Genomic DNA, 13,613 nt, shown 5'->3' with positions numbered 1-13,613 from the left:
TTATAGATGCTGCCAGACCTGCTGAGATTTTCCAGCATTTTCTCTTTTGGTTTCAGATTCCAGCATCCGCAATAATTTGCTTTTATTCAGGTAGAGACCTTTTTATAATGAGTTAATAATCTATTAAGAAGTTTAACAACACCAGGTTAAAGTCCAACAGGTTTATTTGGTAGCAAAAGCCACACAAGCTTTCGGAGCTCCAAGCCCCTTCTTCAGGTGAGTGGGAATTCTGTTCACAAACAGAGCATATAAAGACACAGACTCAATTTACATGAATAATGGTTGGAATGCGAATACTTACAACTAATCAAGTCTTTAAGAAACAAAACAACTTGTTTCTTAAAGACTTGATTAGTTGTAAGTATTCGCATTCCAACCATTATTCATGTAAATTGAGTCTGTGTCTTTATATGCTCTGTTTGTGAACAGAATTCCCACTCACCTGAAGAAGGGGCTTGGAGCTCCGAAAGCTTGTGTGGCTTTTGCTACCAAATAAACCTGTTGGACTTTAACCTGGTGTTGTTAAACTTCTTACTGTGTTTACCCTAGTCCAACGCCGGCATCTCCACATCATTAATAATCTATTCACAGGGGTTTGGGGTCGGGTGGGGTGGAGGCTGGAAGAGGGAGCATCATTGAGACAGCTGTCGCTAGTGGTAACTCAGGTTGATTTCTCTACTGGTTGATTTTGCTGCTGTCCTGACTGCGGTCAGTTGGTTCAACACAAGCTATTGATTGAATTGGGGACCCAATAAAATGGATCTGCCATCCATTAGATAAAGTCAGTGAGCTTTTGGGGAATCTCTAAGCAGTGATTTTCATGCCCTTTGCATAAGTGATATATTCTTTTTGGATTTTAAAGAAAGCCCACATCTTATGACACTGGTTGAAGTCCTTGTGCTATAATTTCTGTTGAATTTATTCAGCAACACAGTGTATTCACAGGCAACTATGTAGTGTTAGGTATTCCCCTTTTAGGATTTTCTGTTTGTTTCCATGAGTCCCCGTGGCTTCATAGAATCCCTGCAGTGCAGAAGGAAGCCATTCGGCCCATCGAGTCTACACCCACCACAATCCCACCCAGGCCCTATCCCCATAATCGCACGTATTTACCCTACTAATTCCCCTGACACTAAGGGTCAATTTGAAGTTTGTTTATTTATTAGTCACAAGTAGGCTTCCATTAACACTGCAATGAAGTTATTTTGAAAATCCCCTAGTTGCCACACTCCGGTGCCAGTTCGGGCACACTGAGGGAGAATTTAGCACGGCCAATTCACCTAACAAGCACGTGTTTGGACTGTGGGAGGAAAGCATTCGGAGGAAACCCATGCAGACATAGGGAGAATGTGCAAACTCCACACAGTCAGTGACCCAAGCCAGGAATCGAACCTGGGTCCCTGGCGCTATGAGGCAGCAGTGCTAACCACTGTGCCACCGTGCTGCTCAGGTTAATCCTGAGCTTCATAGAGTCAAACATCCACTATTCCTGAATCTCAAAACACATGAGCACTGCTTAAAGTACCCGGTACCTTGGCTATGGGCATAGCTCAGTGCAATTTTAAGATATATTCCTGGAAGCACCATTGTTTTATTTTTCTTGTCAGGTTTCTCCTCTTGTCCCCTTTCCTCCTCCTGTAAGTTTCACCTTTGACAATGAGAAACAGAAGTCTTTCCAAGTATGAGTGACGCCACAAGCAAGCTAGGACTGCCTACACCCAGCATGTTGACCCTCTAGTGGGATAAGTATGAGAAGTGGGCGGACCCTTGGCTCCCGAGCTCCCCGAGAGTGGGTTACTGACGCTACCCTTTAAGACTGGCGCCATTTGGAATTAGCTAGCGATTAAATCTGGGATCAAAACTGGAGCCTCATGGGTGACCTGTCATAAAAGCTCTCTGGGCTTTGGCCCTCAGTGTGCCTCACCTGTCTGTTTTTTTATGTAGATTACCGCCGGAGAAGCCTTCATGGTTCACCGGAAGCAACTGTATTCAAAGTCTGAGTTCAACAACTATGCGGCTGCCTTGTACAAGGTGGTGGGAACCTTCATGTTCGGCGCTTCCGTGAGCCAATCGTTGACTGACATTGCAAAATACACCGTTGGACGCCTTCGGCCAAGTTTTCTGGCTTTGTGTAACCCTAATATGTCGCAGGTGAACTGTTCGCAGTACGTCCAGATGGACGTTTGCATGGGGTCAGTTCGTAATGTCACTGAAGCAAGGTATGTTTTTATTTATTTATTAGTCACAAGTCGGCTTACATTCACACTATAGTGAAGTTACTGTGAAAATCCCCTAGTCGCCACACTCTGGCGCCTGTTTGGGTACTCTTGAGGGAAAACTTAGCATGGCCAATGCACTTAACCAGCATGTCTTTCAGACTGTGGGAGGAAACCAGAGCACCCAGAGGAATCCCACACAGACACGGGGAGACTGTGCAGACTCCGCATAGATAGTGCCCCAAGCTGGGAATCGAACCCAGGTCCCTGGCGCTGTGAGGCAGCAGTGCTAACCACTGTGCCACCGTGCGTATATAGTTGATCGGATTGAGAGTCACAATGAAACTTTACCGTATTAATATCCAAACAATAAAGCAATGGTTCTACTTTACCAGTTGTGGAATGTTCAATTAACTTTGAGTATCAGGGCCAACATCCAAAGGCAACAAGGTTGTCCACCTTTTCTTGTGTCTACGGCAGTGGATTAAAATGAATCTGTACACATCAGCTGGAGGGATGTAGACATGATGGGCTGAACGGCCCCTTTCTGCACATAACCCATGACCCTGCGCATTTACCATGGCTAATCCACTTCGCATCTTTGGACTGTGGGAGGAAACCAGAACACCCAGAGGAAACTCATGCAGTCAGCCAAAGCCGGAATCAAACCTAGGTCCCTGGCACTATGTGAGGCACAGTAAGAAGTCTCACAACACCAGGTTAAAGTCCAACAGGTTTATTTGGTTCACAGAACTCCCACTTACCCGATGAAGGGACAGTGCTCCGAAAACTAGTGGCTTGTGCTACCAAATAAACCTGTTGGACTTTAACCTGGTGTTGTGAGACTTCTTCTACCCCAGTCCAACGCCGGCATCTCCACACTGTGAGGCAGCATTGCTAACCACTGTGCCACCGTGTCGCCCCTTAGTGGTAGGATATATGTGGTAGTTTTTAATTCGGATTAGGTAATGTTTAGAAACTGGATTTTGTAGTGTCCTAAATTTGAATCATCCGGTGTTGGGTCTAGATGTAGAAGGTAGCTTCCTCCTTCTTCACTTTACCCCAGTAACTGCAGTGGCCCAATAATCTTAGAAGACTATCCTGTACTGCATTGATGATATTCCTTTTATAAAATTCTTCCATGGGAGGTGAGCAGAACTTATTGCCCATTCCCAATTCCCTCTAAGAAGGTAGTAAGCTTAAGAAGGTCTTGAGCCACTGCAGTCCATCTGGTGCAGGTACAGCCACAGTGCTGTTAAGATTTTGACCCAGTGACAGTGAAGGAACAGTGACATAGTTCCAAATCAGGATGCTGTGAGGTTTGGGGAGGAACTTGCAGGGAGTGGTGCTTCCATGCGTTTGCTAACCTTGTCCGTGGTAGAGGCCGCGGGTTGGGTAGATGCTGTCGAAGGAGGCTTGGTGAGTGATGCAGTGCATCTTGTACATGTTACACATGGCTGCCACTGTGCATCAGTGGTGGAGGGTGTGAAATTTTAGAGTGGCGGCTGAGGTGCCAATCAAGTGGGCCATTTTGTCCTGGATGGTGTTGAGTTTCGAGAGTGTTGGATCTACGCTCAACTAAGCAAGAGGAGAGTATTCCATTAAACTCCCAACTTGTGCCTTGTAGATGCTGAGCAGACTTTGAGGAGGCAGGAGGCCAGTTACTTGCCATAGAATGTTCAGCCTCTGACCTCCTCTTGTAACCACCGTTCTTATACATAGAATCCCTACAGTGCAGAAGGAGGCCATTCAGCCCATCAAGTCTGCACTGATTCTTCAGATTCATCTACAGAGCATCTTACCCAGGCCCTATTCCTGTAACCCCACATTTACCCACTAATCCTCCTAACCTACACATCTTGGGACACTAAGGGACAATTTACCATGGCCAATCCACCTAACCTGCACGTCTTTGGCTGGTCCAGTTCAGTTCCTGGTTCCATTTCTCACTTGGCAAGCTTGGCAAGCTGATGTTTATTAGTGCTCGGTTGGGACTAGAAATGTGGCTAGAAAGAACTGGATGGAGATTGTCTTCAAGAAGCAGTTAGCTATAACACTTGGATGAAGGGGATGAAAGGATACAGAGAAAAGTGGGATTAGGCTATTGAGTTAGATGATCAGCCATGATCATAATGAATGGCAGAGCAGGCTCAAAGGGCCGAATGGCCTCCTCCTGCAACTATTTTCTATGTTTCTAAACTAATTTCATAACCAGTAAACAGAAACAATGCAACTGTGTCGGATTTGGATTCAAATTTAGGACACTACAAAATCCAGTTCCTAAACATTACCGAATCTGAATGTCCAAGACAAAAGTGTTCTATTTCACAACATTAATGTCCTTCAGCACCATCATAAGCATTCGTACACGGGTCATTAAAAATAAGGAACACTTTAAAATGATATTGAAACATAGAAAATGGGAGCAGGAGGAGGCCATTTGGCCCTTCGAGCCTGCTCCACCATTCAACATGATCATGGCTGCTCATTTATTTCCATGCCATACTCCAACGCTCTCCCCATATCCCTTGACACCTTTAAAATCTAGAAATCCATCTCTTTCCACCTTAAGTATATTCAGTGTCTTGGCCTCCATGGCTTTCTATGGTAGAGAATCCCACAGGTTCACCGCCTTCTGAGTGAAGAAATTTTTCCTCGTCCTAAATGGCCAAACCCATGTCCTGAGACAGTGACCCTCTTGTCCTGGACCCTTCAGCCAAAGGAAACAACATCCATGCATCCAATCTGTCCAGCCCTGTCAGAATATACATGTTTCAATTAGATTCAAAGAACAGTACAGCACAGGAAACAGGCCCTTCGGCCCTCCAAGCCTGTGCCGCTCATGGGCCAACTAGACCATTCGTTTGTATCCCTCCATTCCCAGACTGCTCATGTGACTATCCAGGTAAGTCTTAAACGATGCCAGCGTGTCCGCCTCCACCACCCTACTTGGCAGCGCATTCCAGGCCCCCACCACTCTGTGTAAAATACGTCCCTCTGATATCTGAGTTATACCTCGCCCCTCTCATCTTGAGCCCGTGACCCCTCGTGATCGTCACCTCCGACCTGGGAAAAAGCTTCCCATTGTTCACCCTATCTATACCCTTCATAATTTTGTACACCTCTATTAGGTCTCCCCTCATTCTCCGTCTTTCCAGGGAGAACAAGCCCAGTTTACCCAATCTCTCCTCATAGCTAAGACCCTCCATACCAGGCAACATCCTGGTAAACCTTCTCTGCACTCTCTCTAACGCCTCCACGTCCTTCTGGTAGTGCAGCGAACAGAACTGGACACAGTACTCCAAATGTGGCCTAACCAGCGTTCTATACAGCTGCAACATCAGACTCCAGCTTTTATACTCTATACCCAATCCTATAAAGGCAAGCATACCATATGCCTTCTTCACCACCTTCTCCACCTGTGCTGCCACCTTCAAGGATTTGTGGACCTGCACACCGAGGTCCCTCTGTGTTTCTATACTCTTGATGGCTCTGCCATTTATTGTATAACTCCCCCCTACATTAGTTCTTCCCAAATGCATCACTTCGCATTTATCTGGATTAAATTAAGTCGGTGGAGTTGTAGACAGTGCAGAGGGAAGTGGCAGGTTACAGAGGGACATAGATAAGCTGCAGAGCTGGGCTGAGAGGTGGCAAATGGAGTTTAATGCAGAAAAGTGTGAGGTGATTCACTTTGGAAGGAGTAACAGGAATACAGAGTACTGGGCTAATGGAAAGATACTTGATAGTGTGGATAAACAGAGGGATCTGGGTGTCCATGTGCATAGATCGCTGAAAGTTGGCACCCAGGTTGATAGGGTTGTTAAGAAGGCGTATGGTGTGTTAGCTTTTATTGGGAGAGGGATTGAGTTTCGGAGCCAGGAGGTCATGCTGCAACTGTACAAAACTCTGGTGCGGCCGCATTTGGAGTATTGCGTACAGTTCTGGTCGCCGTATTATAGGAAAGATGTGGAAGTGTTGGAAAGGGTGCAGAGGAGATTTACCAGGATGTTGCCTGGTATGGTGGGAAAATCGTATGAGGAAAGGCTGAGGGGCTTGAGGTTGTTTTCGTTAGAGAGAAGAAGGTTAAGAGGTGACTTAATAGAGGCATACAAGATGATCAGAGGATTAGATAGGGTGGATAGTGAAAGCTTTTTTCCTCGAATGGTGATGGCTAGCACGAGGGGACATAGCTTTAAATTGAGGGGTGAGAGATATAGGACAGATGTTAGAGGTAGGTTCTTTACTCCGAGAGTAGTAAGGGCGTGGAATGCCATGCCTGCAGCAGCAGTGGACTCGTCAACATTAAGAGCATTCAGATGGTTATTGGATAAATATATGGATGATATTGGAATAGTGTAGATTAGAGGGGCTTTAGATTGGTTCCACTGGTCGGCGCAACATCGAGGGCCGAAGGGCCTGTACTGCGCTGTAATGTTCTATGTTCTAAATTCCATCTGCCATTTCTCCGCCCAATTTTCCAGCCTATCTATATCCTGCTGTATTGTCTGACAATGTTTATCACTATCCGCAAGTCCAGCCATCTTCGTGTCATCCGCAAACTTGCTGATAACACCAGTTACACCTTCTTCCAAATCATTTATACATATCACATATATTCCCTTTCATTCATCTAAATTCCAGTGAATACAGGCCCAGTCCACCCAATTTCTCCTTGTACTACAATCTGTCAGGTGAATCTTGTTGCAATTTCTCTATGTCCTTTCTTAGAAACGGAGACCAAAACTGCACACAATACTCCTTGGTGGTTCTCACTAAGGCCCTGTACAGCTACAGTAAGACTTCCTTGCTCCTGTACTCGAATCCTCTTGCAATGAAGGCGAACAGGTCATTTGCCTTCAGAGCTGTTTGCTGTTTTCAAATTATTTAGACTCGCTAATCAAACAATTCTTCATTTCACTATGGGGTGGCACAGTGGTTAGCACAGCACCCTCACAGTGCCACAAACCCAGGTTTGAGTCCCGGCTTGGGTCACTATCTGTGTGGAGTTTGTTTGCGCATTCTCCCTGTGCCTGCGTGGGTTTCCTCTGGGTGCTCCAGTTTCCTCCCACAGTCCAAAGATGTGCATTTTAGGTGAATTGGCCATGCTAAATTGGCACTTAGTGTCAGGGGGACTAGCTAGGCTGAATGCATTGGATTACAGCAATAGGGCCTGGGTAGGATTGTGGTCGGTGCAGACTCGATGGGCCGAATGGCCTCCTTCTGCGCTGTAGGATTCTATGATATTTTAAATTTGGACGTGTAACTGCTGATTCATGCGAATAATGCTGCTTCATCGCTTCGAATGTGACTTGGCCTGCCTGGTCCATGTGCCAGATTTACTGGTTAAATATTGGCAAGGCAAAGTCCAAGAAACCTTTAATCAGGGTTACTAAGAAAGCAAGTTTTAGTGTTTAATTTGTTGGGTGTTTAAAAGTATTAGTAAATCCTTTCATAATTAAAAGTTGCTTGCCTCCGCGAGCAAATATTGATCGTATTCTCCTACCACTGGGTTGGCCATCATAAAACAAAACAGCTTGCTAAGTTGTTTCAAACATTGCTCTCTCTTGATATCCTGAGTCTAAGCTGGGCACATTCCTGAATCTCCACAGTTACCAATGCCATTCTAACCAGGCTGTAAGAATGGTCTAGAAAGCATTCGGGAGAAATGGAGAGTTTTTGGAAAAATCTCGAGCCGTCCGTTCCGAGTCCTGATGATTGCCAGCTCAGTCCTGTGTTTCATTCTGTTCAGCTCTGCGTCTGCCAGTTGTTTGGCCACCGATGCATCCTTCTATTGCGAAATACTGTCAGGCAACCTTGACCCTCCTGCTTATTTGCCAGATCAGAATGTGTGCTTGTCATATGAGCCTAGTTTCGGAGCAGCTCCTACTGAATAGAACAATGAGTGACTTGTTACTTGCCTCAAAGTGGGTTCATGAAAGTTTCCATTTTGGTATCAATTATTTCATATCCCCTGACGATGTTGAATTAGTGGTGTGATTTGCTACTTCTGTGTAGTCCCGACTGGAAACACTGGATCAGTGGCAAAGTGCACCACAGAGGCAATACGGAGCTCTGGAGCCTCCGAGATCTCGGATCCAGTCTTCAGTCTGTGCCGCCTTTTATAAATTTGGGTCAGCTGTATGTCTGACAAACACAGAAAGCCTCTCACCAGTTTTAGGGGTCTTCAAACAAGGCTGCTGAGAAATTGGCTTGGTAGAGTTTCTGTTCTCTATTATGGAATGTGTACCCAAAAGTAATTGCTTAACCCCAAAGGGAAAAGTGCAGCTTGGCACTGACGAATCTTATGGTGATCACCCATCCACCACCATCAACACCCAGAATCACAGAGTATGACAGTGCAGATGAGGCCCTTCAGCCCATCGAGTCTGCATGGATGCATGAAATGCCCTGACCTGCCCACCTAATCCCACTTGCCAGCACTTGGCCCATTGCCTTAAATGTTATGGCGCGCCAAGTACTCATCCAGATATTTTTTAAAGGATGTGAGGCATCCCGCCTCTACCACCCTCCCAGGCGGCGCATTCCAGACCGTCACCACCCTCTGGGTAAAAAAAGCTTTTCCTCAAATCCCCCCCTAAACCTCCCACCTCTCACTTTTAACTTGTGCCCCCTCGTAACTGACCCTTCAACTAAGGGGAACAGCTGCTCCCTATCCACCCTCTCCATGCCCCTCATAATCTTGAACACCTCAATCAGGTCGCCCCCCTCAGTCTTCTCTGCTCCAGAGAAAACAACCCAAGCCTATCCAACCTCTCCTTTATAAACTTAAATGTTCCATCCCAGGCGACATTCGGGTGAATCTCCTCTGCAATCTCTCCAGTGCGTTCACGTCCTTCCTATAATGTGGCGACCAGAACTGCACACTGTACTCCAGCTGTGGCCTCACCAAAGTTCTATACAACTCCATCATGATCTCTCTGCTTTTGTAATCTATACCCCGATTGATAAAGGCGAGTGTGCCATATGTCTTTTTCACCACCCTATTTACTTGCCTTTCCACTTTCAGAGATCTGTGGACAAACACCCCTCCCCCACCTCCCAATTTGCATTGGGATACTACTGGGAAGACTAAACCCAGCGGGTTGTGCCAGGAGAATCCTTGCCTATTAAGAGATTGGCATTGGAGGTTGTCTGAAACTAATGATTAATGGGGGAAAAGTCTCTGTCCTCAGAAACCAGTGTAACATTGAACTATTGGTTAATCATTCACTTTACCTTGGAGGACTGTTTGCTTGTCTGACTCCACTATCAGATTGTAAGGGCAGGGCTCTGAATTTCCATTGGCAAGAACATCATCTTGTAGCTATCAGAGATCATTCCAGATCAACCATGATCTCACTGAAAGGCAGTGCAGACTCGATGGGCCAAATGGCCTATTTTTGCACGGGCGGCACGGTAGCACAGTGGTTAGCACTGCTGCTTCACAGCTTCAGGGACCTGGGTTCGATTCCCGGCTTGGGTCACTGTCTGTGTGGAGTTTGCACATTCTCCTCGTGTCTGCGTGGGTTTCCTCCGGGTGCTCCGGTTTCCTCCCACAGTCCAAAGATGTGTGAGTTAGGTTGATTGGCTGTGCTAAAATTGCCCCTTAATGTCTTGAGATGCGTAGATTATAGGGATTAGCGGGTGGATATGGGGGTAGGGCCTGGGTGGGATTGTGGTCGGTGTAGACTCGATGGGCCGAATGGCCTCTTTCTACACTGTAGGGTTTCTATGATTCTATGAACATCTTACACAGAAACATAGAAAAACTACAGCACAAAACAGGCCCTTCGGCCCCCCAAGTTGTGCCGAACATATCCCTACCTTCTAGGCCTACCTATAACCCTCCATCCTGTTAAGTCCCATGTACTCATCCAGGAGTTTTCTTAAAAGTCCCTATTGAGTTTGCCTCCACCACCACTGACGGCAGCCGATTCCACTCGCCCACCACCCTCTGTGTGAAAAACTTCCCCCTAACATTTCCCCTGTACCTACCCCCCAGCACCTTAAACCTGTGTCCTCACGGAGCAGCCATTTCCACCCTGGGAAAAAGCCTCTGAGAGTCCACCCGATCTATGCCTCTCAACATCTTATATACCTCTATTAGGTCTCCTCTCATCCTACGTCTCTCCAAGGAGAAAAGACCGAGATCCCTCAGCCTATCCTCATAAGGCATGCCACTCAATCCAGGCAACATCCTTGTAAATCTCCTCTGCACCCTTTCAATCTTTTCCACATCCTTCCTGTAATGAGGCGACCAGAACTGAGCACAGTACTCCAAGTGGGGTCTGACGAGGGTCTTCTCAGCCAGTGTAGCTGATGGCAGAGAGGACAGAGCTAACGTTTCGAGTCTGAATAACCCTTCGTCTGAGCCGACTCGAAACTTTAGCTCCATTCTCCCTCTCCACAGATGCTGTCAGATCTGCTGAGATTTCCAGCAGTTTTTGTTGCAAACCCAGCCACTCTGCCATCAGCTATACTGGCTGATAAGACCTGAAGATGCGGCAGTAGGCCATTTGGCCCATCAAGTCCATTCTGCCTTTCAATGAGATGATGGTTGATCTGAAATGATAATCCTCAACTCCGCTTTCCTGCCTTATCTCCATAACCCTCGATTCCCTTACTGATTAAGAATCTATCTCAGCCTTGAATGTACTTAATGACCCACTTCTACAGTCCTCTGCGGGAAAGAATTCCACAGATTCACTACCCTCTGAGAGAAGAAATCCCTCCTCACCTCTGTCTTAGATGGGCGATCCCTTACTCTGAGATTATGAGTATGGTTACGGGCTGTCCCACAAAGGGAAACAACATCTCAGCATCTACCCTGTCAAGCCCCCTGAGAATCCTACATATCTCAATAAACTCATAGAGGTTTACAGCATGGAAACAGGCCCTTTGGCACAACTTGTCCATGCTGCATCTTTTTAACCACCAAGCTAGTCCCAATTGCCTGTGTTTGGCCCATATGCCTCTATACCCATCTTACCCATGTAACTGTCTAAATGCTTTATAGAGTCATCTCAAGTTGCCTCTAATTCTTCTAAACTCCAATGAGTACAGGCCCAAACTACTCAGCTGCTCCACATAAGAAAATCCCTCTGTACTCCAGATGAACCCAGTGAATGTCTCTATTCTCCCATTCAGCTGGTTCGGTGAAGGCCTTTTAATTACGTCAAAGTGACCCTAAATCATAGGCTGTCATCATCTTGGTCAAACTGATTGCTTTGGGCAACACAGTCTCCTTTCCCATTCTCCATACAGATCGGTATTCATTGCTGCCTGTTGGGTTACGCTCCAGTATAAGCTTTCTCTAGTCATATGCGATGCCCATGTGATAGGTTGGAGAGCACCTGTCTGCTCTGTCTTTGACATTGGCCTAGAGGAATTCATTTGGCCACGCTTGAGTGACTTTGGCTAATGGGAAAATGATTTGGGATTTTTTATATACTTAGTACAAATCCTGGTCTTCATAGAATCCCTACAGTGCAGAAGGATGCCGTTTGACTCATCGAGTCTGCACTGACACTCGGACAGAGCATCTCACCCAGGCTATCCCCCCACCCTATCATAGAATCCCTACAGTGCTAAAGGAGGCTATTCGGCCCATCAACCCTGCACCAACAACAATTCCCCCCAGGCCCTAACCACACAACCCCACGTATTTACCCTGCTAATCTCCCTGACACTAAGGAGCAATTTAGCACGGCCAATAAACCAAACCTGCACATCTTTGGAATGTGGGGGGGAAACTGGAGCACCCGGAGGAAACCCACGCAGACACAAGGAGAACATACAAACTCCGCACTGACAGGGAACCGGGTCCCTGGTGCTGTGAGGTAACAGTCCTAACCACTATGTCACCCTGTAATCCCATGCATTTACCCAGCTGATTTCCCTAACCTACTCAGCATTGTACACTGGGGGGAAAATTAGCATGGCCAATCCACCTAACCTGAACATCTTTGGCATAATGCTTCATAACGTCCCGTTTAGAGCAGTTCTTCATTGTTCCAAAGCGGTTTCAACAAACTAAAGCTTATAAGCTGCAGCTTTAAAGACCGAACTGCCTTCAGTGAAGTGAAGTTACCTCAACAAGATGCTGCTTGGTGGATGAGCAGCTGCCAGGTTCCAGCTTCAGTTTATTTATGACCTCTGCTGCGATGGCAAGGGAATTAATTGCCACATTATTTGCAGTTGCGTCTGCCCAACAATTACATCAACTTCGGTCCTGTGTGTTCGGCAATCGCCTAGTTGCGACTGAACACCTTGGCCCAAGCATTCATGGCGCTGAATCCCCACAAAGAACCCCACTCAAGCTTGGCAGTCACCCTGGATTACAAGGCCAGAATTTAGTCTAAGATAGCCAACAGCTGCCCCTGAAGGCTGCAATGAGCCAACAGCCTGATGTTTCCAAGTGACTAACCAAGTGTAGTTGGAAAACAAAGACTTTGCTGAGCTATTCACTGCAGCACATTGATATGCTGCTGTGTGCACTATTTACTTAGCCTCATTTCGTTCATAGAATCCCGACAGTGCAGAAGGAAGCCATTGTTCAAGAAGGGGAGTAGGGACAACCCTGGTAATTATAGACCGGTGAGCCTTACTTCTGTTGTGGGCAAAGTATTGGAAAGGATTATAAGAGATAGGATTTATAATCACCTAGAAAGGAATAATTTGATTCGGGATAGTCAGCACGGTTTTGTGAAGGGTAGGTCGTGCCTCACAAACCTTATTGAGTTCTTTGAGAAGGTGACCAAAGAGGTGGATGAGGGTAAAGCGGTTGATGTGGTGTATATGGATTTCAGCAAAGTGTTTGATAAGGTTCCCATGGTAAGCTTTTGCAGAAAATACGGACACATTGGATTGAGGGTGATTTAGTGATTTGGATCAGGAATTGGCTAGCTGTAAGAAAACAAAGGGTGGTGGTTGATGGGAAATATTCATCCTGGAGTTCAGTTACTACTGGTGTACCGCAAGGATCTGTTTTGGGGCCACTGCTGTTTGTCATTTTTATTAATGACTTGGATGAGGGCGTGGAAGGATGGATTAGTAAATTTGCGGATGACACTAAAGTCGGTGGAGTTGTAGACAGTGCGGAGGGAAGTGGCAGGTTACAGAGGGATATAGATAAGCTGCAGAGCTGGGCTGAGAGGTGGCAAATGGAGTTTAATGTGGAAAAGTGTGAGGTGATTCACTTTGGAAGGAGTAACAGGAATACAGAGTACTGGGCTAATGGTAAGATACTTGGTAGTGTGGATGAACAGAGGGATCTGGGTGTCCATGTGCATAGATCCCTGAAAGTTGGCACCCAGGTTGATAGGGCTGTTAAGAAGGCGTACGGTGTGTTAGCTTTTATTGGTAGAGGGATTGAGTTTCGGAGCCAGGAGGTCA

At 46.4% G+C, this 13,613-nt stretch overlaps 1 protein-coding gene across 2 annotated transcripts in view; it reads left to right on the top strand.

Annotated features, from left to right (window-relative positions):
• The window catches only part of LOC144479509 (phospholipid phosphatase 2-like), a 129,691-nt gene that overhangs the window by 92,097 nt on the left and 23,981 nt on the right, over positions 1-13,613 (top strand). For both annotated transcript variants that reach the window (XM_078198251.1, XM_078198252.1), the window contains exon 4: positions 1,945-2,219. In XM_078198251.1, the coding sequence (XP_078054377.1) occupies positions 1,945-2,219 (275 nt within the window). The remainder of the gene's footprint in view (positions 1-1,944; positions 2,220-13,613) is intronic.

Source organism: Mustelus asterias, chromosome 26, assembly GCF_964213995.1.
Source record: "Mustelus asterias chromosome 26, sMusAst1.hap1.1, whole genome shotgun sequence".
In the NCBI taxonomy this organism is placed as follows: Eukaryota; Metazoa; Chordata; class Chondrichthyes; order Carcharhiniformes; family Triakidae; genus Mustelus; species Mustelus asterias.
This window is presented reverse-complemented; position numbering and strand designations above follow the sequence as displayed.